We start from the raw sequence: 22,170 nt of genomic DNA on the forward strand, positions 1-22,170 counted from the left end.
TTGGCAACCAATTAGCTAGAAACAAATATTATCCTACAGGATCTGTGATATGGCATAGGCGATGAGAACACTAGCTTAGGAAATTAAATAAGCTGCTGACCCAGACAGCTCATTTCTCATTCCCTTAAAACTCTGATGGTCTTAGGCAGCTCTGTACTTCCAACCAGCCAGGTTTGGACTGGGACAAATATAAGGCACAACAGACAGTTTAGAGTGGTTTGACCCAGCGTATACCAGGCCTTTGACCTGTGTTCACGAAGCAGCAGCTTCACAATTTAAAGACATCGCTGTCCTGAGTTTTCTGATACTCCTGTGCTGGATTTGCTAACATGCCCCCACCACAGAGAGCCAAGTTCCCACTTTGGCATCTTTGTGCAGACACTTTTTCACGTTAAATTCAAACTGACTGCAACTAAATGGAGCAGCCAATGTACAAGTCTGCTTTCCCTCTGCTGACTTTCTGGCAGAAGCAGCAGCATCCAACAGAGAACAAGGTGGATAACCGGGTAACGTGTTCATCCGTCACAGCAAGATTGAAGGGATGGCTTCCAGAAGCCCCTCAGGGCATCCTGCAGCTGCCTGAGACATCCTAACCTTGAAGAGAGTGCAAACCGTACTGTCCTTCTCACACTTCTGTACCAAGGATCATTTCACAGGGCTGGTTTCCATGCCATAGAGGAACAATGGAGATAATTGGGCTGGGAGCTGGAAATGATGGAAGTAAACATTCAGAAAAATAAAAAAGGTTCACTTCAGAAAACTGAGTTCTGAAAAAAAATCTAAAAAAAAAAAGCTAAAAATCTCCCAGAGAAAACCTGCTGGTAAAATGACCCTGCTGCTTTCACAGTAAGACTGACTGGTAACACTGATTGGTACACAGGTATTTCAGTCCATACAGTCCTTTTATTTTATTGAAGGAAAATGAGGGGATCGAGTATCTGGTCTCTAAGAAAGTGTTTCTGCCAGTAGCTTTAGGCAGCTGTCTTAGATACCTGAGTCAGCAGGCTCGTCTTTAAGTTCTTACATTCGGTGAAGCAAGAGTGACCCCTCCAGATGAAGATTAAAGAGCTAAACCCTAAGGTGCTCTCACTTGATGTCTGAAGCAAATTCTCTCTTCCATTAACTATAGGCAAACCTTAGCACAGACACATCAGCTTAGTAAAGGCTAATTTCACAAATGCTGTTCACTTCTGTACAGACTTAGTTCAGGAAAGGGGAAGGGAAATCTGTCCATTTGTTCATGCAGGCAAGAGATGACGAAGGCACCCGAGCACCTGAGAAGAAATACCCACGGCAGTAGCACTTTGTGGGTCTCCATTACTATGATCGTGGAATCATTAGGGTTGGAAAAGCCCTCCAAGATCACCTGGTCCAACCATCCCCCTGCCACCAATGTCACCCACTGAACCATGTCCCTAAGCACCACGTCCAACCTTTCCTTGAACACCCCCAGGGATGGTGACCCCACCACCTCCCTGGGCAACCCGTCCCAGTGCCTGACTGCTCTTGCTGAGAAGAAATGATGGAGGCCACAGGAAGAGAAACCCCCTTGGAGAAATCGTTTTACTCCCGGGGATGCTTGTGATACACCTGCATCTCTCCTGATTTTCAGTGGCTATGTCCAAAACAAGCTTAGCCTTGGGGCAAACACTTTTCTAAAGCCAGTGGTACTGTAAGTAGTTATGAGGGAGAAGCTGTAAATATGGGGGGGGGGGTGTCTTCCGATACCACGTTTTAGTATGTTGTGTGTAAGCATTTGGTGCACTTGTGAGGGCAGATTTAGCTCAGCATCGAGTTTTTCGTGCTCTGCCTCACTTCTCTGCACACTTATTCCAGGTTTAGGTGACTGCGCTCGCTCCCCACAGCGTGCACACAGCCTGTCAGCGCAGTTTCGCACCCAGGGCTGCCCTGTCACCTCCTTTATCACACCACAGCACAGCCCCGGCCCCTGCCAGAGGAACCCGCAGGCGGCAGGAGCCGAGCAGGCGCCCTGAGACGCCTCACAGGGCACCAACGGCCGCGCCACGCTGCGCGCCCCCGCGGCGCCACGCGCGCCCCCGCTCCCCAAGGCGCGCACCCGCACCCCCCCCCCCCGCCCTTCCTTTAGCGCATGCGCAGTGAGCGCCTGCCGCCACCCGGAAGTGCCCGTGGCTCCCAGGCTGCCCCGCGCCATCCTTTCCGGCCCGCGCCCGGGCAGGGTAAGCGGCGCCGCGGGGCCGCCCGCCGCCATCCGCCGCCATCCACCGCCGTCCGCCCGCCGCGGGGGCAGCCCCAGGGCCGGGACGGTGCCGGAGGCGGCCCTGGGCGCGGGGCGGGCCGGGGGTCCCGGCGGGGAGGCGGGGGCCGCCCGCATCGGGCCTGCGGGGAGCCGGGGGGGGGGGGCTGCGGCCTAGCGCCGGGCTGAGGGAGCCCCGCCGGGTGCGGGGGGAGGCGGCGGGATTTGAGGGGGTTCCCGGGCACCGGCGTGTCCTGGCGGGCAGCCTGAAGGGTTTGGGAAGGCTGGGGCAGGAAGATGGGGGGCTCAGGGCGCCGGGAAGGGGCTAGGGAAACTCGGGGGGGGGGGGAGGTCGCAGGCCTGTCACGGAGATAGGAAATGGGCTGTGGGGCTGGGGAGGCGCTGCTTAAACTGTGAACGCGATGAAACTCTGCGACCCCATCCGGGTTAATTTACCGAGTGTGGGAGCTGTGTGACAGCAAGGAGCAGGGGAGTGTGGGAGGGATCGTGGCGTGTTTGACGTGTTTCTGCGCGGCTGCTTTTCAGCGTTGCTGAAATGGCTCCTGCGAAGAAAGGTGGCGAGAAGAAGAAGGGACGGTCTGCCATCAACGAGGTGGTAACCAGGGAGTACACCATCAACATTCACAAGCGGATCCATGGCGTGTAAGTTCTTGGGTTTTATCCGTGAAATAAAGTGGCGTTTGGGAGTGGGTTCGGTGGGTTTTAAACTGCAGAGGACTGGATTTCCTGGCCTTAATTTGCAGGTAGAGCTATTTATTTCTGCGCCCAAGTTGTCATTCTTTCCCAGCTGAAGTTTAAAATTTAGCCCATTATAGTAAGTTTTAGAAATTAAATACTGTTGTAATCAAATAATTGGATTTGCGCTTAGCTCTGCGTTGTGTGAGTTGTAAATTGGGGTATGATTTGAGGTGAACAATACTTGCTGGGTTTTGTGTGCGTTTGTGTAGGTGAGAGTAACTGACCCTGACAACACGCTGAGTCTTGTACAGCCGCGTAGCAGCAGCACAGTGCTTGAGAGGAGTTGTGAGAAACTGCCTTGCCCTTTGATTCTCTTAACGTGTGTATGGTAAAGTCACGTGGAAGAAAACTATACCCAAGTCAAACCAGTTTGAAATTGCTGAAATTAACTTGGAGCAGGAGAGAAGTGAGACAGTGGACTGTTATAAAACCGTGGGTGAGGATGGGAGGCAGCGGCACCCTGACTGCTCATCATGCTTATCTTGATGCTGATGTTCCTGTTCTCAGGCCCTCCTGTGTTGGGGAAGCGTGAGATACTGAGGGGTGGAATACTTTTTATGTGTAATCCATATCTCGCGTGTAATTACCCAGCCCTGGTTAATATCAAGTAAATACCAAGAGTTGTTTCTAAGTAATGCTGAGTATAGCCCACTGTGGGGCCTGAGGCCCCGTTGACCCTAGTCGTGTGTCCCAGCGGGGGTGTGTACAGCAAAACGGTCGCAGCGCAGCTCTAACCTTCCCCGTCACTGACAGTCTCGCAGAATGTGGCAGTTACAATATGCACGAGACGAGCCGTGGTTGCGATACAGTTCTGGTGGGGCTTCTGGTGCGGTCCTTACGTGAAGAAAATAAACATCAAATCCCATTTAACAGAAGCTGTTCCCGGGAATAGCATCAGTTTTATTTTGCGCTGTTTATTTCTGTGCTGATAAAGTTACTTCGAGTTTGTGTGAGCATTGCCGTGCTGCTTTTTTTTCTAGGCCTTTTAGTTACAGTCTCAGTGAAAGCTCTGATCTCTTCAGTGGTTGTGCAAGAAGCGATAGTGTGAACATATTAGAAATGAGACTTAAGATCTGGGTGGTCTTGCAGCTGCAAAATTTTACTGAGCTCATTCTGTGTAGATGTGTGTGGCTTCTGTTAGGCATAGGCCTGGAGGTGAGCAGCTACCTAAAGGTCTGGTCACGCTGTGATGCAGCCGAGGTTGCTGAACAAAATGACTTGAATCGTATGTTCAGAGAATATCAGCGTTTGACTGCTGCAACGAATGTCCAGTGCTGACAGATCCCTGAAGTTCAATAAATGGCTCTCCTGTTTGCCCTAGGGGTTTCAAGAAGCGAGCACCGCGTGCTCTCAAGGAAATCCGCAAATTTGCAATGAAAGAAATGGGTACTCCTGACGTTCGCATCGACACCAGGTTGAATAAGGCAGTCTGGGCTAAAGGAATAAGGTACGTCTCGGCGGCTTTCTGCCTTGGGTGAGGGAGGACTTTAAGGGGTAGACGAATCTGTAGCCTTCTTGCTGTGCGTGCATTTTCTTTGCAGATGCTTCCTTTCTTACAGGGTGTGTGCTAAGCTAAGCTTTTAGTCACCTCCGCGTTCTGGTCAGCTCCCTCAGTGACCTTGTAGCAAAGCTTCAATAAGTTCTGGAGTTGAAAGACCTTCACTCCGCCTCTAGTAAGAAACCAAAGGGAGAAGGAATGTGGGTTTTGCACCAAAAAAAAAAAAAAAAGGGATTGGGGGTATTGTAGTACTGCAGTATCCCAATCCAATTGGGATAATTGCAGCAGGCAGGTTTTAGAAATTCGGTGATAGCTGCAGTCCCAGGCCGGGTACCTGGGACCTGTGAGGTGCCCGAACAGAGTTAGGTTTGGAAGCGTGGTGAGTTGGCAGATGCTGTGCAGGGAAATAACGAGGTGTGTGTTAAATAGGGCCGTTAACCTTGTTTTGAAAGCACAAGTGATAAGGTGCTTGGGGACCAAAATAGTACAGCTGTGGTTGATTTGCTGCCACAGAGGCAGCTGATTCGGGAGTTGACGTGACGTGTTAAGGTGGCCCAAAGGGTTTTATGAAAAGACCGGGAGGAGTGGGACCTCTTACGCCATAATACAAAGTTACGTGACAGGGATTCCTACTGTAAGTGATGAACTGAGCACCCACAGGCCCTCGTTTTAAACCACGTGTTGTAGGAAACAGATGCCTAGGTCTAGCCTGTGCCATATGCAGTCCTTATCTGGGGCTGTGCGCCTTGGCCAACCTTTCTCGCAAAAACAGAGCGGGAAGACGGGCCCAAATCGGGTTGCTGTTCTCTGTCCTTGCTGCGAAGCTGTTCTGGTTCGTGCGCAGAGAAGTCGCAGTTGAGCCAGGTGACAGCGTACTCAGAGCTCAGCAGTGAGGCAGCTAACTAGGGCTTCTTTGCACTAACTTGTGGGAGCGCCTTCTGTGGAGCAGGAAGTCACCACACCTGTCTTCCCACTGTGAGTTGAACTGCAATTTTCACTCGTCTGGAATCGCTAAGGTATGCGAAGCAGAACATCTTCCTCTGGGAGGGTCAGGAGAGGCCAAAATCACAGTGTCGGCCAGCGTGGCGGTCAGGGATCCAAGCGAAGTTGTGAGAAATGCTTTCGACTTCAGAAGGGGGTGAATTGAAGCAAGTTCCTGGGTCTTAATGTATGGATAAAAACGCTCTGTGCTAGATCTGATTTAGTAAGCGTGCTCCGAGAAGGTACAGCAAGGAGCAGTTTCCTTCTCAAGTTGTGTGAAGTACTCAGAGCAAGACTAGTCCAAAGCCCTGAGCTCATCTGAGGTAGGAGGTTACTCTAGAAACGGTGCAGACAAATTACTTGGTGCCTGCCCTCGGCATCATGTTTTGTACGGTATTAGGGGAGGACGTGAGGCTGTGACTTAGTGTCACAAAACCATCTCAGCAATTCAGTTGTGGTTCCGTAGCTGTTGTGAGGAAGAAATGTTGATCAATTGCATGCCCGTAAGTAAGATCTTGGTTGAGCTGTAATGTTTACTAAAATTGCACCCTGACTTCTGGCATACAGGCTGGGCAGTACTCTGATTCTTGACAGGGCACACAGGCTTTCAGGATAGTTGTGGGGTTATTTTTTCCCCTCCCTATTCTCTGTTCAGGAAAGAATGCCGGGCACAGGCACAGACAGGAGCCAAGTGGCTGGGGAACAGCTCCTCAGAGAGGGCCCTGGGGGTGTGCTGGTGGCAGCAGGCTCAGCAGGAGCTGGCAGCCAGAGGGCAAACCCCATTTTGGGGTGCATTAAACACAGCACAGCCAGCTGGTCAAAAGAGGTGGTTCTCCTACTGGATTTAGTGTTGGTGCAGCCTCACCTTGAGCGTTGTGTGCAGTTCTGGGCTCCACAATATAAAAAGGACACTGAGGTACTTGGAAGTGGAGGGCAGCAAAGCGGGTAGAAGGGCTGGAAGGCATGTGCTGTGAGGAGGCTGAGGACACCTGGTCTGTCCAGCCTGGAGAAAGGAGGCTGAGAGGAGACCTCAGTGCTCTCTGCAGCGTCCTGAGGAGGGGAAGCGCAGAGAGAGGAGCCGGTCTCTGCTCCCTGGGCACACGGGAACGGCACAGAGCTGTGCTGGGGGGGTCAGGCTGGGCATTAGGGGAATTTCTTTCCTGTGAGGGTGCTCAAACAGTGGAATGGGCTTCCTAGAGGGGTGGTTGATGCCCCATGCCTGTCAGAGTTCAAGAGGCATTCGGATGACGCCCTCCAGCCCTGAAGTGGTCGGGTAGTTGGACTCGGTGGTCTCTGAAGGTCCCTTCCAACTGAGCTGTTCTGTTCAGCCAACGCATGCTTGTTAGTAATGGCTCCTTGCTGATCACACTCATGCTGTGCTCCACGATCACCTTCACGGTGTATCTCCTGGATCAGTAGTAGACTGATGGTGCACTCCTGACTCCACGCACCCACTATATTGTGGATTCATCTAACTCAAGGCTCGGTTAACTCTTACCTGCTCGCTTGAAAATAAAGAAGAAAGCTGCTCTGAGGCAAGCAGTTCAAACTGCAAGGCACAGGCTTTCATTCTTGTTATGGTGCTGAGACAGAAACAGAATTGACTCATTGTCTTTTCACAAATAAGTGAAGCTTAAGAAATCAGGGAAGTTTGTAGCCATGGAGCAAAGTCCTTTTTTCTTCCCTATTAACTAAAAAAAAATCAGTACTTAATTTATTGAAAACTAACGTCATCTTTGTTTTAGGAACGTTCCTTACCGCATCCGTGTGCGTTTGTCCAGAAAACGCAACGAGGATGAAGATTCCCCGAACAAGCTGTACACACTGGTTACCTACGTACCAGTCACAACATTCAAAGGTAACGTTGCGTGCTGTCTCTTTCTCCGCACCATGTTGTAGTGGGCAGCTAGTGGAGTGGGACAGCTCCTCCTGCAGTACAGAACTGGGATGAGAAGCGTGCAGAAGGGGCCAAACAGCTGGCTTAACTTGCTCTGCTATAGAGAACAGGACTGCTAGCTAGCCTGATCAGCATTAAAACCCAAATAGCGAGTTTAGTGAAATAATAGAAACGCGTAAATTTTGAGAGAATAAAAAACACTGACCGTAGCTGTTAGAGTGGTTTAAGGTTTGTGTTTTCCTATGTGAAGCACACCTGATGTTGAAAGCTCAAGCTGGTTGAGCCTTTCTGCTTGTCAGCTGAAAAGTATCCTGTTTGCAAAACAATTTAAGATGAAACTTTCATTTGTGCCTGTGCAGTTTGTTTTTCCAGAAGTAGATCAGCAAACTAGCTTTGAAACTGTAGGGAGACTTCTCTTGGGAAGACTTGCATATACATAAAGGGAATTGTCCTGGGAATAAATAATGATACAATTTCTTGTTCTGCAGGCCTACAGACAGTCAACGTGGATGAAAATTAAACTCATTTTAGTTACAATAAAACGATAAAAAGAAAGTTTAAGTCTTTTTTGTGTGTTGTCTGGTCTCTTCAAGCTGTCATTGATAAAGCGTTGAATTGAACAGGTGTCAGGCTCTTCAAACACCTTACTTCACTGGGGCGTGTACATAATGGTGTGATTCTGTTTTTTTTAATAACACTAGAATTCAACATGTGAATGTAATATGGAAGATAAATGTGTGGGTGGCAGAGTCCTAGTGTTTTGTTCCTGGGGGAATAAAGAGCCATCAGACTGGTATTTTAAGAGTACTTTGTGTATGTAACCTCTCAGGATAAAATCTGTGGCTGGTCCCCTGCTGGTCTTCTAGACAGAACAGGAGGCTTCTCCCAAACACGGCTGCACCACACTGAACCACGGGGTTCTGACCAGTCCACTAAATGCAAACGCAACCTCGGGGAACTCGTTTAATGGAGAGGGACTGAAGGCACTCACCTGCCGTAAATCAAGAAGTACTGCCAATGCAAGTCTAGTACAAAAAGGGTTTATTGAAAAGTGCATGTTTTCACAGACCAACATCAGAAGCACAGTCCATGTACACTTAACATGTCAGCAAGACATACAAATTGGAATAGACTCAAATATATTAAAATAGTTTCAATTACCAGCATTGAAACGGTTTTCAGTATTAGTGCAAAAAAGGCAACCCAAACAAACTGCAGACGGTAGCTGAGAATTTTTTCCCCTGTTTTTTTCTTTTTTTAAAAAAAAAAAAATGATGATGAGCCAGCCTCTGCTGTACTCCCAGTACGGAAGAGGACTTCAGTGTCTTCATGCTGTAGACAGATGTTTCCTTTTACATTCAAAACAAGAACATAATAAATCAATGGCACAAAACAACTTGTACACTCTTTAGCTTTTAAAGCTATTAAACTGAAAACCACAGACCAACAAATTGTTTATCAAAAGTCCACTGCTAACTGAAAGCCTTTTACAGTATGTGCTTTGGCATAATGTCAGTGCATTTCGGTTTTTTGACAGGTTTGCTGCTACTGTGTGCTTAGTTTTGTCTGTTCGCCCCGTGACTGGCAGCTCATGCCGTTTGTTTTGAGACTGTATTGGTGTAGTTTTGCGTTCTCAAGTTTTGGTTTCAGTTCTAAGGGCTTTTCAAAGAAATTAACTAACGACTGTTCGGTCAAGAGGGACGCTAAAATATGTTCAAAAGAGACAGACCAGTCCCCTTCGGTTACCGGTGACGATTGAGAGTCTTTGTGAGGGGTCTTCGCAGTGTCAGTAAACACGGCGTCCTGATCTGTGGCAGCGGCCTCAGGCTGCAGGTCCTCAGTGAACTCATCCGATCCGCTCCCCAGGCTGATGCTCCGTTGTCCTACTTCGCCAATCTGCAGTAACAGTGTGGTCACGGTGGCGATGGCTTGATACAAGTCGTTCTCCTCTGGATCTTCGTGGAACATGCTGTACAGGGTTTTGCAGAACTGAATGAATTCCCTCTGTAAAGGATGAGAAGCTAGAATCAAAACTGCTGAGCAGCCACGCTGCGGGTGACCGTAGGAGGCAGGAGAGGGAGAGGGCACGGTACTGCAAAGGAATCCAGAATACTCTGTGCGGACTTGTGCGTTTTTAACTTCTGCTTGCTTTAAAAAAAAATGCTAGCAAAGGGATTTCAATTTCCACTGATGCTAGGAAAGATCTGTACTGCAAATCAAAAGGGGGACCAGAACAGAGAAGCATTGTGCTCCCTCGATCAGAACAGGCAATAAGGATGTCACAAATGATCAAAGGCAAATGAGGGGATGCAAACTGGTGGAAAAACCGTGGTTGTTGCACAGGATCACAACCAAAGTAGCTACCTGTAGGCCTGCAAGCAACTTCCCTTCTGCTATTTCTCTCCATCTCTAACCAGCTCTTTTTTTTTTTTCTTCTAATAATAAAATGCAGGCTCCTTCCCCTGCTCACACATCACAGATGCTTATCAGGCCACGAGCTGATATTTTACTACCCTGTTAGGCTATCTGTCAGCCCGGAAGTTTCACACAAAAATAGGTTAATTCAAGCTGGACGAGCCCTCAGGAAGTTCAATCAAATGATGCCTTCGTGCGAGATGAGGGGGTCCTGCTGAGCTCATGAAAGGCCGAGTACATGCCACCCATTTAAAACTGCTTAGCAACGCCATCACAGAAGGGACTCCCGGTATGTTCTCATCTTTATATGGCCAGACACGTGTTTTCCTAACAGAGGACCCCCTTCCTCCAGTAGACTTCCATATACCAGCACCTGACGTTCGGCAAGTCTCAGCTGGTGATGAATCAACTAGGTTACCCCGTTTGGTAGGGAGGAGGTGAGGAAGAACACAACAGCAGTACGCATTCTCAGGAATTCCTGGGGATTGAGGAGGGCTTTTTTCCAGCCCGCTACACTGCAGGTGAGGGTGAGTCTGAAACTCTTCTATTCACCAGGCAGCCTGAGGAGAGGAAGCTGCTGGGAAGGTGGCTGAGTTTTTAAATGAGGTGCCTTCTCCCTGGATCAGAGTAAGCAAATCCTAGATATCTAAAGGACTGAATCTAAACTTGGGCTTAAGTTACACTTAATCAGGATGAGTTCAACTGCTGTATTTAGTTCATTTGTGAATGCTCTCCCCTTCTTTAAAAGCAGACCACAGCCTCTATTATACATACCTGGCTCATTTTTGGCAATTCTTTTTCAGTTTTAGTATCCTTTTCTTTGGCGAGATCCTTCAGCATCTGTTTCAACTGCTTTTGGTAATCTACTGCATCACCTTTTACAGAGTAGACAGAAAAAGGAGAACTAGTTTTCAAGTCGTTGCAGTAAATCAACATTTCAAAATAAAAACCAGAGAGCGAAGATAATGGAGCAGGGTTACCAAATGGACAGTTGGTGATCTCATTATGCACATGGGTTAGAGAACCATTTCCGACGTACCGTTTGCTTTTCCAATGACTAGTGGTCTCGAAGTTGACAGCAAAGGATTCTTCAGTGGTGACTGGCTGTCTCTTTCATTTTCTGTGAGAGCTAGCCAGAAATTGAGAAGTGTAATGATTAGTCCTTCAAATGCTGCACAATGGCTATGCTTTTAACATTCACATACTTGAAGAAAGCTAAATAATAGGGCAAAGATGTTCTTAATCAGTTACTTCATTAAATCATAATGTAAAATTATCTTAATGTAGGTAAGGCTGGTGCTGCGGGGAGAGCATATGACATTTGCCAAGAATGGCATATTTAATTTAAAACTTTGCACAGAGAAAGTACCACAAAGTTTTGTCACCTAATCAAAAGTGGATCAGGATGTGATACGGACATTTCTATTGTAAATTGAGTACAGCCATCCAAAAATTTATCCCAGTTCATATTTTGCCTAGAAATAACCATAGAATTGGCTACAGAATATCTCAGGAGGCAGCAGATGTGAGCCTTAACACTGTGTACCTATAAATTTCACTCAAAAAGGTTTTAACTGAAGTCGTTTTTGAAATGCAGCAAGCCTAATTACAAATGCAAATCCTACACATACTCCCAGCTGAAGGAAGCAGAACAGGGTTCTTCGTTAAGCAGCCTATTCCCAAAAGCTTTAAGCAAGAGTTTTTGGAGGAAACTGAGGTATTCATTCCCTTTCAAATTTCTTACCAGGCGGGATATGGAGCTTGTATAGTAACTTTATCTTCTCATTCATTTCTCCATTATACATGACATCTGCAAGAAAAAAAAAGAAGAAAAAAAAAAAAAAAGAACAATAAGGAAGTGGACTAGAGCATTTATTTTCACAGCTTAAAATAAATCAGCCATCTCTATGCACAAAAGATAATTGTTTGCACGGACAATGTAAGAAAACATATGGCCAGTATATTACTTTGAAATATTTTAAGTTGTGCCTGTTAATGAGGAACAGCAGGTGACAGCCATCTGTTTTGTTCTTTGTTCTTGTAAGATAGACTGGGAGTACCGAACCCTGTGGAACTTCATCATCGTTTAAAAATATCAAGGAGAACGGTAGGGAATCTAACAAAGACTGTTTGTTGCCACAGATAAACAGGAACATGAAAGGGGAGAGACAGAAAATGCGTTTCCTTGGGGGCCATCAGATTCTCAGTGTTTCTCCCCTTCGGCCCTTACTGCTGATCTATATAGAAAAAGCCCCGAAGAGATAACTGCTTCACGTAGAATATAGCTAATATTTTCAGTGACCAGGAGAAATGAGATTCTAAACTTTCAAAGGGACTGAAAAACTGTGAAAACTTTTTTTTTTAACTGAAAGAATATGAGAAGTAAAATCACATAATACAATATAGGCTGGTTTGGTTAACATCAAAAAAAAATAGCTTAAGTGGCAAGAATATGGATTTACTCAATTTATTGAAGCTCTTGACTATTGAATCATTTTTTTCAGTTGGGGTCAGGCAACAGTTGAGATGCAGCACTATTCTTCAGCCAGATTTTGGGATGGAAAGCCTCATCTCATTAGCACAGCCGGTGGCCTCAAGCACCACGCTCAGTCCTTTCTGGTCAGATTTTATTTGTTCTGCTTATTGTTAACATGAGGCAAGCAGCAATCTTATATAATCTTATATAAGAATAAAGTAAGTCTTGAGGAAGCAATTACAGATAGTATACTGCAATTTCAAAGGTATACCGAATGCAGCAATCTGGCAGAGAGCATTTCCTAGCTTTCCACACAGCTCCACGTATGATTTTAATTCCTAGAATATTTTCAACAAAATTACTATTACGTATTTTAATACAATATTGAATCATGACCTTCGGTTGTCTTTTAAATCTAATTACTTCATGTGATTGGAACACTAAATATTAATAAAGGCGACTGCTTAGGAGACTGACACATCCAAGAAAAACACCTGTCTGCATCCTCTTGTGCCAGTTATGTGACATCTGTGTCTCACCCCGTGCCACCCCACCCCCGCCCACCTTCCACCGTGTGTGAGAACGATACCTAAGCAGCTGGCGAGCCCCTTGAACTCGATCAGACGGTCCATGTTCTCATCCAGGAGCCGGAACGTCCTCTTGGCGAGGACATCGGTGTGCTCCCCACACGTCCAGGGCGAGACGAGCTTGTAAAGGTTCGTGAACTGCTGGGCGTCAATCCGGTACTGCTCAGCGTACGGCCTGCTGGGGTCGTGTCGCTCGACGACGGGGCTCGTCGTGTCCCAGTAACATCTGATGAGGTGTTCCCTCTAGGAGAAATCAAAGGCGGGAGAGAGGAATTGCAGTCTGCGGTATCAAAAGAGCACTACTGGCAGAAAAAGGCATTCACATCAAAGTGTGCTGGAAATACTCAAAATTCTCTTTGTGTGTGGTGTTATGATGATACTGAGACCGTTCCTGTGAGGAAAAGCAAAGTATGAATCTTTAATTAGGGTATCCAAGGGCTCTCATCATTTCCAATGGATAATTAATCAACTTGAAGAGAAACTGGACAGATTCTTGGAAGAAATTTACTGCTGCTGACACTCTGTTAGCCACATCTGGCCCACGATGTCTCTAACCATCCAAAGGTACAGGGGACCATAGAAAATTTTGGCTGTTACTTATGCCTGACCTGCTCATTTATTCTCTCCCAGACCTCTCTGCCTGGATACTGTTCCTATTAGTCTTCCCCTAGAGACACGTTGATGCAAAACAAAGGGTCCTAACAAAATGAACTGCCCCAGGGAACAAAGGAGATAACGAAAAAAGGAACCACAAAGAAACCAAGTAAGAAACAGGAAGGAGTGCAAGCAAGTCGGAGATCAAAAACAGCAGCAAGGAACAGGAGGGAAGCACTACAGAGCAAGCTCCAGCAGCATCCTCTTGCAACCACTAATGGATCAAGGATACAGCTGCTCTTATCCACAAAGCTACATGGCACTAAGCGCATACCACAATAATATTCTCAGTGCCTAGTATTTGTGGATGAACAATACACCTAAGAGATGTCCATTAGAGGTCATAATTGCATACTTGGAGCTCTAAATCAAGTATATCTGCATAATCTTAGATGTCCCTCTCTCCAAATAACTTTTACAACAGCTCTTTCAAATACCATCCTGACACAGAGGAACTGAAACAGAGACTGCTTTTGATGTAAAAAAATAAAACTATTAGAAAACTGGGAACAGACAGCGAAGACATAAGTTTCTGTTTTTTTTTTTTTTTTTTCCCCATGGAAAACAGAGAGTCTTACCTTTAAAGAGCATTAAGAGAGCAGGACTACAGAGCTCCCAGTGAGAATATCTACATATTAAGTCTAGTCTGCATGTGGAAATTACCAGAACCTAATTTCTCATGGACCATTACCTAGCAGCAAATTAGAAAAGAAATTCTGAAGTAGTTCTCCTTTGAATGATCAGGACGTTAATACATCTCTTTAACAACTGGACAACCACAGAAAAGACGAAACGACAAGGTCCAGCTTCAGATCTCATCCAAATAATACACCCGGGCAGACAGAGGACCTCTCCCAAAAGTCCCAGACACAACATCTGAGATAGCTCCACTAAGTGAAGGCTGCAGGTTATACCCAGAAGCTTCACTCAACTACCTTCATCCCGTACTTTTCAGGTACACCAACCTTGAACAAGTCATACAATTCCTCTAGATCTTCGGGAAGAATTGAAACATCTGGGATGACAACTCGGAGCTTAAAAAAAAAAGAAAAAAAATGCATTAGTCATAATGCTTGCTACTGTCATCACTGACATGGACAAGCACCTGAACCCTCCCAGTGACGGTACTTATGTGGTACAACTGAAAACCGGAGTATTGACAAATCTTTTCAATTTTTCCTCCTTTAGGTTCACTGGTTGGACAAATCCATGAAAAGAGAAATCCCTCAAGGGCTATTAGAAACTAAGACAGGAAGTCCCTAAGCTGCAGGTCACAGGAGGCCGGGGAAGCATCACATCAGGATCGCTCTGTTCTTGCTCTCTTCCCTGGGCATCTGCCTATGGCCACTGGCATTGGGGTAGACTGTCCTGCAGTTGTTCTTTATGTTATAGCCACCCCTGAAAATAACACACATGGCTGCAGAACAAAAACATCAGCATCCCAGAAAGGAGCTTCCTTCAGAGTCAGTAATGAGCCTTCCATTTTTCATGATTTGACACCTTTAAAAAAAATGAAAGCTGGCTGCCATATGGCAATGAGGGTGAAGCGAGATGTTGCACTACCTCAGCCTAAACAACATTTTACTCACCACATTTTGCTTGGTTGTATCTTCGTGGCTTTGCAGAACACGAATTCTGTGTTTGTAGCGCATGTGCTCTATCTGTTCCACAGAGTGGTCTCCAAATTTCTAGAACAGAGGAACAGAAGTTTATATTTTATAGTATTTTACTATCTTTGTATTTCCAATAAAGTGTATTTCCAGTAGATTGGAAATGCAACTTTTAGTGTTGTGACTCCCTAAAGATCCCATGGATTAAAGCATATTCAGTCTCTGAGCTGTCCATTTAGGTAGTTATACTACACTCAACACTGTGCATTTAAGCACTTATTCAAGGAATCCCTAAAGATATGTATTAACTGTCAAAACATCCATGTTGAATTTAAACCTTTTTCTTTTTTAAAATTATGACTCAACTGACCAGTAGACACCAAGCTGTATTTTACCTCGTAGGAATCATGAATCAGGTTTGCGATTTCAGTCACCGGAGTGGCTTCCTGATCATCGCTGAAAAATGCATGGTGATTACCAATAGGTGGCAGAGGGCTCTCCTCATTTTTAACGTGCTCTAAAAACCTACAGGGAACAAATACAAGCAATACGGATTACTCTGCACTATACTTTTCTCAGTATAAGCAAATAAGTCCTATGGGTCAGACTTAAAAAATAAATTTGTTTTTAGGCTGCTACACTTTTCAGAAATGCCTTCAATATTACTCATTCTAGGAACTGCAAATCTGCCAGATGAACAAATGCTGCCCAAGGAAGAAAACTGTCTCCTTGAAGTCTGGAGCAGGAAGCTCGTCACTCTAAGGAAGACACTAAGAGCAACAGTATACATTGCACGCTGACGCAGTCCACGCATGTCTCAGCACCGCCAGGAAATTTCACAGGACACGGATTTGTCAAATTTACAAAGCCCATTGTTTAAGGCAGACACTGCGAAAGCAGCAGGAGCAAGTTAACACGGAGGGTACTGCCTGTGCCTCCAGTTGTTATGACAACGGCACCTAAATGCCTTTGTTTTACAGCAGAATGATCTGCGAGGGAAGCGAAGCTCCCGCAACCAAATGCGTGACAGTACCTGCTCAGAATCATCAGGGCCTGCCCGTCATCCTTGCTGTTACACAAGTCCACCGCATTGGCTTCAAGTATGGCCAAGCCTAGCTGGAAGATGGCTTTGATCCCATCATAGAAAAAGCAGTCGACGACATTCACAGCACTTTCCAGAGGCATGATGCTCAGAAAAAGGGTGAGGAACCACGAAAGAGAAATGGAAGCTAATGTAGTCAGATCCTTCATATGTTCAGCCAGTTCTGGAAGCTGCTCTTTTATCAGCTCTTCAAACACCGACTGGTCTACCTGAGCACCTGCAAGTCATAAAAAACAGTATTAACCAGGACCACTGCAGGCAAAATTATTCTTTAAAGTTAATGATCGCTGTCAACTATCAACTGCAAGGCTTCTTTGAAATTTAAACTGACAAGATATGCACGCACCTACAATGAAAAATCCCATTATCTTCCTGCTGTGATCTCAGCCCCAACCTTTAAGTTTGTAATTCTTACTAAACAACTTTCTGCAAGAAGACCATGTTGGTTCTGCTAAGTGCCTTTAGGGTGCAATAAAATAGTAATAGCAGCAGCTGTTGTTTTTGGCTAAAAGAGCACATAATAGTTAAGTGATAGCAAAAGCAATCTTAAAGCATTTTACTGTTCAACTTGGGATCTATGCAATGAAAATAAAGCAGCACATATTCCTCTCCAGTGTATGTACTCAAGCAAGCAGGCAGCAGAGCTTTCATTCCAGGTAACAAAATATAAGAGATGGCTACATATACTAAGAAGAAAAATATTTACACATATATACATGTGCATATATATATATATTTATATACAAAAATATACACAAATATTTATACATATGTAAGTGTAAAGATACTTTTTTTTTAATAAGACAAGCTTTCTGCAATGCCCAGATAACATCTTTCCTAACCATCCCAACCAGTCTTTCCAAAGGAAGCAGATAAGGGCCCTGTTCCTTCTGTTTCCGCTATTAGATCAGGTACAGTCCCACAAGTGCCAAGTACAGAGGGACAATCACGTCCCTCGTCCTGCTGGCCACACCATTTCTGATGCTGGCCCAGATGCCATTGGCCTTCTTGGCCACCCGAGCACGGTGCTGGCTCGTGTTCAGCCGGCTGTTGACCAGCACCCCCAGGTCCTTCTCTGCCAAACAACTTTCCAGTCACTCTTCCCCAGGCCTATCCACCTGCATGGGGTTGTTGTGACCCAGGTACAGTAGCCAGCATTTAACCTTGTTGAATGCCGTAGAGCTGGATGTGGCCCATCAATCCAACCCATCCTGATCCCTCAGCAGAGCTTTCCTACTTTCAAGCAGATGCAGGAAGATATAGTTTCATATCATTCACGTAGCCTATGTCTACAAACCAGATCTGACACATCAAGAATCACAGAAAATACTGAGTTGGAAGAGACCCAAAAGGATCATTGAGCCCAAACCCTGGCTCCACACAAGACCACCCAAAAACCAGACCATGTGTCTGAGAGCAGTGTCCAAAGGCTCACTGCACTCCGTCAGGCTCAGTGCCATGACCACTGCCCCGGGGAGCCTGTCCCAGTGCCCGACCATCCTCTGGGTGCAGAACCTTTCCCTAACCCCCAGCCTGACCCTCCCCTGTCCCAGCTCCATGCCGTTCCCTCGGGTCCTGTCGCTGTCCCCAGAGAGCAGAGCTCAGCGCCTGCCCCTCCGCTCCCCTCGTGAGGGAGCTGCAGGCCGCCATGAGGCCTCCCCTCTGCCTGCTCTGCTCTGGGCTGAACAAACCAAGGGCCCTCAGCCCCTCCTCGTATGTCTTCCCCTCCAGACCCTTCACCGTCTTCATAGCCCTCCCTTGGACACTCTCTAACAGTTTTATATCTTTCTTATACTGTGGCACCCAAAACCGCACGCAGTACTTGAGGTGAGATCTCACCCGCAGAGCAGAGCAGGACAACCACTTCCCTCTACCAGCTAGCAATGCTGCGCCTGACGCACCCCAGGTTACACACCCCAGGAGCTTTAACCAAAGATGCTACAAGTTTAAAATGTTCCTTAATACAAAATTTCGATTATTCTATCATTCCTTTCAAGTTATTTCAGGTAGCTAGTTGTTCTTTCTCATAGTCTGTATTCTACAGGCTATGCTAATACTGGAAGACAACTTCATTTGCCTTGATCCTGATACATATATATCCCTAGCTCTCAAAACTTCTGCTATCCAAAAGCAGAAAAGATCCTGGGCAAACCGTGGCAGAGAGCCAGCATCTTTTGGTTTTGAATCCAAATCATGAAAAAACAGGTAAGATAGTTCTCTGCCTTAGAACTTTTCACATTAAGCCACAAAAAGCTTCTGCCAGTCAGTGAACAAACATTTCAATACCACAAATCGAAAATAAGTACCCAGGGACATGCAAAGAGCTTTTACGAAACACATCAAGCACGCTTTGAAGGGACAGCCTCCTCACATCAGATGATCATGAATAAGAAGGATAAAGAAAACAGAAGAGAAAACAGACTGCGGTTACTCAACGGAGTGCTTTTGTTTTGCTTTAACAAGCTATTTTTATTTTTTTTTAATTTTAACAATTTAATAGCCACAGCTAACAGATGAAAAAAAGCTACAGCAGCTTTTAGCAGTATTTGAAGGAATCTAGAGACAGATAGGCAGACACATAGAAAGATCATTCCAGCCTCAGCATGGAAGAGACTGACAAAAGCAGACATTTAAAGGGAATAGGCACTGCTAACCAGATCTTTTGCAGAATATCACATTATAATTAAATGTTGACATTGTACATGAAAGTCAAGCAGGTGTATTCAAAGTTACTTTTATGCCCACCTTTTCATTAGGCTCCCAGAAACCATGATATCTGAGCAACTGAATCTCTAGTGTATTAAATCATGAAACCATAATGAGGTAGGAAAATACCAGGGTATCCATTCAAAAAATGATGACCCAAGGTGCGAACTAAATGACTTCCCCAAGACTGAAAAGGCAAATCAGAGAAATGAAGTGAGGTTTTCACTGATTTAAAAATCATAATAGCAACACGATGACAATCTAAAAGATAAAGTGGAGTAAGATGGCCTGCTGGTACATGGAGAGGATGGAAATGTCTTGGTAACATGAGAAACAGGTATGTATGACTCTTGCCTCCACTCTTGACTCAAGTAAAACTTGATTCTATCTTGCAGCTATCTGCTTATAATTTCCTCCATGCACTGCAGAAGGGACAAGGACTGAGAGAATTCCTGAAGTATGAGATAACGGGTACCAATCCTGCCTATTTGCAAGCAGTGAAATGATGAAAATGCTTGTTAAAAGGCAACGGTCACAGCTGGCAAAATCGAAGCAGGGAGATGGTCACATGATAAAAAGGTTGAGTAGGACTGAATTGCCTAAGTTTTGAAAGCAAACATTAAAAAAAAAATTAAATGATATGGAATGTCATGAAGAAAAGGTCCAAGAAAAGATTGAGCTATGGAGGGCTGGAATAACCAAGGTCATTAATTCAGTAGCTGTTCTGCCTGTACAAATGACTAACTCACACTTGAAGAGGAAAAGCACAGTGACGGGTACCAAGGTCAGAGATTACCGAAGTTATAGAGAGATCAAAATCTGGACAACATTTTTGGCAGCATGGATAAAGAGGAAAAGTTGGGTCTTGGAAGTGTTATGCAGGAAAAAACAAGACAAAGTTTAGACAAGAGCTGGTTAGAAATCAAAAAAAGAAAGTTAAATGAAATGTGAAGCCAAAAATACTAACTCAAGCAACAGGAACCAGAGGAGGCAGGGTGGGGAAGATCAGTAAGCACTGATTTGGCCACGCTAAGGTCTAGGGTAAATCAAAGCTGCAGAAATAACTACTCAACAAAGCAACCATGCTGCAAAACTGCACGGCTGCTGTTCTACTAGGGGAAGAATAGGAGGTTCTGAGCTGCCCCCTGGTCCTTTGCTCAGCAATATTTCTTTTAGGGTATGGCACTACTTGTCCTTTTGTGTGGGTGCAGAGGACAGGAAAACAGAAAGGCTGTACAACCAAGACTATCAGCCCTCACACAGCTCAGTCTGTAGCCATAGTGAGTAATGGGCAAGAGAAAAAACTCAAAGTTAAGTACGACTCAAGGTAGCAATATGGTCATCCATGTGGGACCATTCAAGTTTATTTGGGTACAAAGAATTCTACTTTACAGGCAATTGCCCAGCAAGCACTGAAGGTATCAGGAAGTCAAGACAGGCCCTAGGCTGATGATATCTAGGAATGCAGAAGGACAGATAAAGCTGTGTGGTGTTTTTTTTCAAATCAAGAAAAACGATGCACGAACATGGAAGTAAGTCATCAAGATGGCAGTTCAAAAACATGCTTGGAGGCAAGAACTGAAGTCCTGACAAGTGGGAGAGTTACAGTACCTGATCCACTAGTTGAAAATATCAATGACATTCAAAACACCACAAAACACCCTAAGCATCCAGCTGACTTTGGAATAATTCTGCTTTAACTTACCGTATCTGCCAGTTTCGTGACACGACAGTGACTGTGCTGTGGCATAGCACCAGGAAGTATTACAAAGCCCATCCTCCAAGAAAACTATTAGAAATCTCCCCAGACATCTCCTCCTGCTCCCCAGGGAAGCACCGGAGTGCCCACACCATCTCTAGCTCCCAGAATCACTACTGCCAGGACCTTCCTCCTATCCCCACCTCCTCACAAGAGACCAGATCCCTCTCTGCTACAGCAGTGGCATAATGGCGACCACTAACTAAAAAATAAGGTTAGCACTGAAGAGGGAAAAGCTATCAGACATTTCTGTAAGAGGAGGAAGTAAAGTGACTGCAAAGAACAAATGCTTTTTTCTTGTATGCCTACCTGCAATTATTGTGTCAAACAGTTCAGCCTCTCTTTCTGTGCGTGAGGCAGGCAGTTGCAAGTTACATGAATATTTTCACAAGTCTTAAAAATAGCTGCGTTGCAAAGAAGCAAAAATATGCCACATTCAGTACAAGGCATGCACTTCAGAGGGACTGGGGTTATTTATTAACACTGCATCTCATGTTCAGAGATCTAATATGGCTTTGTAACACCACTCATTAGAAAGAGCCATTTTAGATGCGAGTCTATAATTACTCTAGTGGCCAGGCAATGCAGACACATCAGCTCAGAAATAGCCCAGCAAATCTCTCCTACGCCCATCCGAAACAGCTAGAGTCTCTAATATCAAACACTCCTAACCAAGACACACAAGCTCATCTATTTTTACCTAACAGGCAAAAATGCTACCTCCTTCTGACCAACAGGAAGAAAATAACAAACTATAAAAGTTGAGCATATGTTTATAGATCTTGCAGTTCAAACCCTTTGAACCAGAAATAAGACTGGAACCACTGCCGTCTGCACAGCATGCAAGCAGATGGACCACTGTGCCCGTGGCTTCTGGACCTCAGAAGAACTGTGAGCACTTACTTGTCCCAGTGCCATGCAGCTGCCCCTTCCCAGTGCAGCATGTTAGCAAGAAGAGTGGGAGAGAGATCAGCTCACCTATCACCCGGTGGTTGAAGTAGTCTGGCAGCATTCGCTCACACACAGCAACCAGCAGCCAGAAGGCTTCTTCCTCTTTGGCATATAACAGTAACACGGAGGTCAAAATATTCATCGACTTACGAGGGCAAAGAAGAAAATTGGGATTTATTAGCAACAGCAAAACCTACTGACAAAAGATAAACGACAGCTATTTTAAAACTAAAAAGTAGCCTAACATGATTTAAACAACTGACAAAAACAGCAAGGGAAAGGTAATAGTGAATGCATAATTGTAACCCTAGAAAGACACAAAGGCATAACAAGTTTTTCAAGCTTACGTATGCTGCTTTTCATAAGAGCAATATGAAACAACTGAGAAAATCGCAGTACTGGATTTGCCCAGATGCAAAGTAGGTAACTGACAGTGCAAGATGTTTTGGGGCTGCTTTCTCCCCTCCCTTGTTTTTGTATTTCAAAAAAAGATAGGGGATCAGGAACTTTTGTGAACTTAATCATAGTTCAGAGAGCTGCACAGAATGCAAAAATATTAA

At 45.3% G+C, this 22,170-nt stretch overlaps 2 protein-coding genes across 3 annotated transcripts in view; one reads left to right on the plus strand and one right to left on the minus strand.

The window, feature by feature from the left end:
• The first annotated feature begins 2,091 nt into the window (after window positions 1-2,091).
• RPL31 (ribosomal protein L31) lies at window positions 2,092-7,905 on the plus strand. Its single transcript, XM_040535952.1, has 5 exons — window positions 2,092-2,198; window positions 2,762-2,878; window positions 4,296-4,421; window positions 7,199-7,311; window positions 7,839-7,905. The coding sequence occupies exons 2-5, from the start codon at window positions 2,772-2,774 to the stop codon at window positions 7,868-7,870; spliced, it is 378 nt and encodes a 125-aa protein (XP_040391886.1). The 5' UTR covers window positions 2,092-2,198; window positions 2,762-2,771; the 3' UTR covers window positions 7,871-7,905.
• Window positions 7,906-8,374: 469 nt separating this feature from the next.
• Window positions 8,375-22,170, minus strand: part of TBC1D8 (TBC1 domain family member 8) — a 48,470-nt gene continuing 34,674 nt past the window's right edge. Inside the window, exons 11-20 of one of the 2 annotated variants that reach the window (XM_040535927.1) lie at window positions 21,638-21,755; window positions 16,126-16,411; window positions 15,488-15,617; window positions 15,072-15,170; window positions 14,448-14,516; window positions 12,831-13,071; window positions 11,510-11,575; window positions 10,805-10,894; window positions 10,540-10,640; window positions 8,375-9,354 (exon numbers count right to left, since the gene is read on the minus strand). In XM_040535927.1, the coding sequence (XP_040391861.1) occupies window positions 8,896-9,354; window positions 10,540-10,640; window positions 10,805-10,894; window positions 11,510-11,575; window positions 12,831-13,071; window positions 14,448-14,516; window positions 15,072-15,170; window positions 15,488-15,617; window positions 16,126-16,411; window positions 21,638-21,755 (1,659 nt within the window). In that variant the 3' untranslated portion in view covers window positions 8,375-8,895. Of the gene's footprint in view, window positions 9,355-10,539; window positions 10,641-10,804; window positions 10,895-11,509; window positions 11,576-12,830; window positions 13,072-14,447; window positions 14,517-15,071; window positions 15,171-15,487; window positions 15,618-16,125; window positions 16,412-18,732; window positions 19,088-21,637; window positions 21,756-22,170 lie in introns of those variants that run through there. The other variant, XM_040535938.1, reaches the window with a different exon arrangement.

The sequence above is a fragment of the Cygnus olor genome, chromosome 1, assembly GCF_009769625.2.
Source record: "Cygnus olor isolate bCygOlo1 chromosome 1, bCygOlo1.pri.v2, whole genome shotgun sequence".
NCBI lineage: Eukaryota > Metazoa > Chordata > Aves > Anseriformes > Anatidae > Cygnus > Cygnus olor.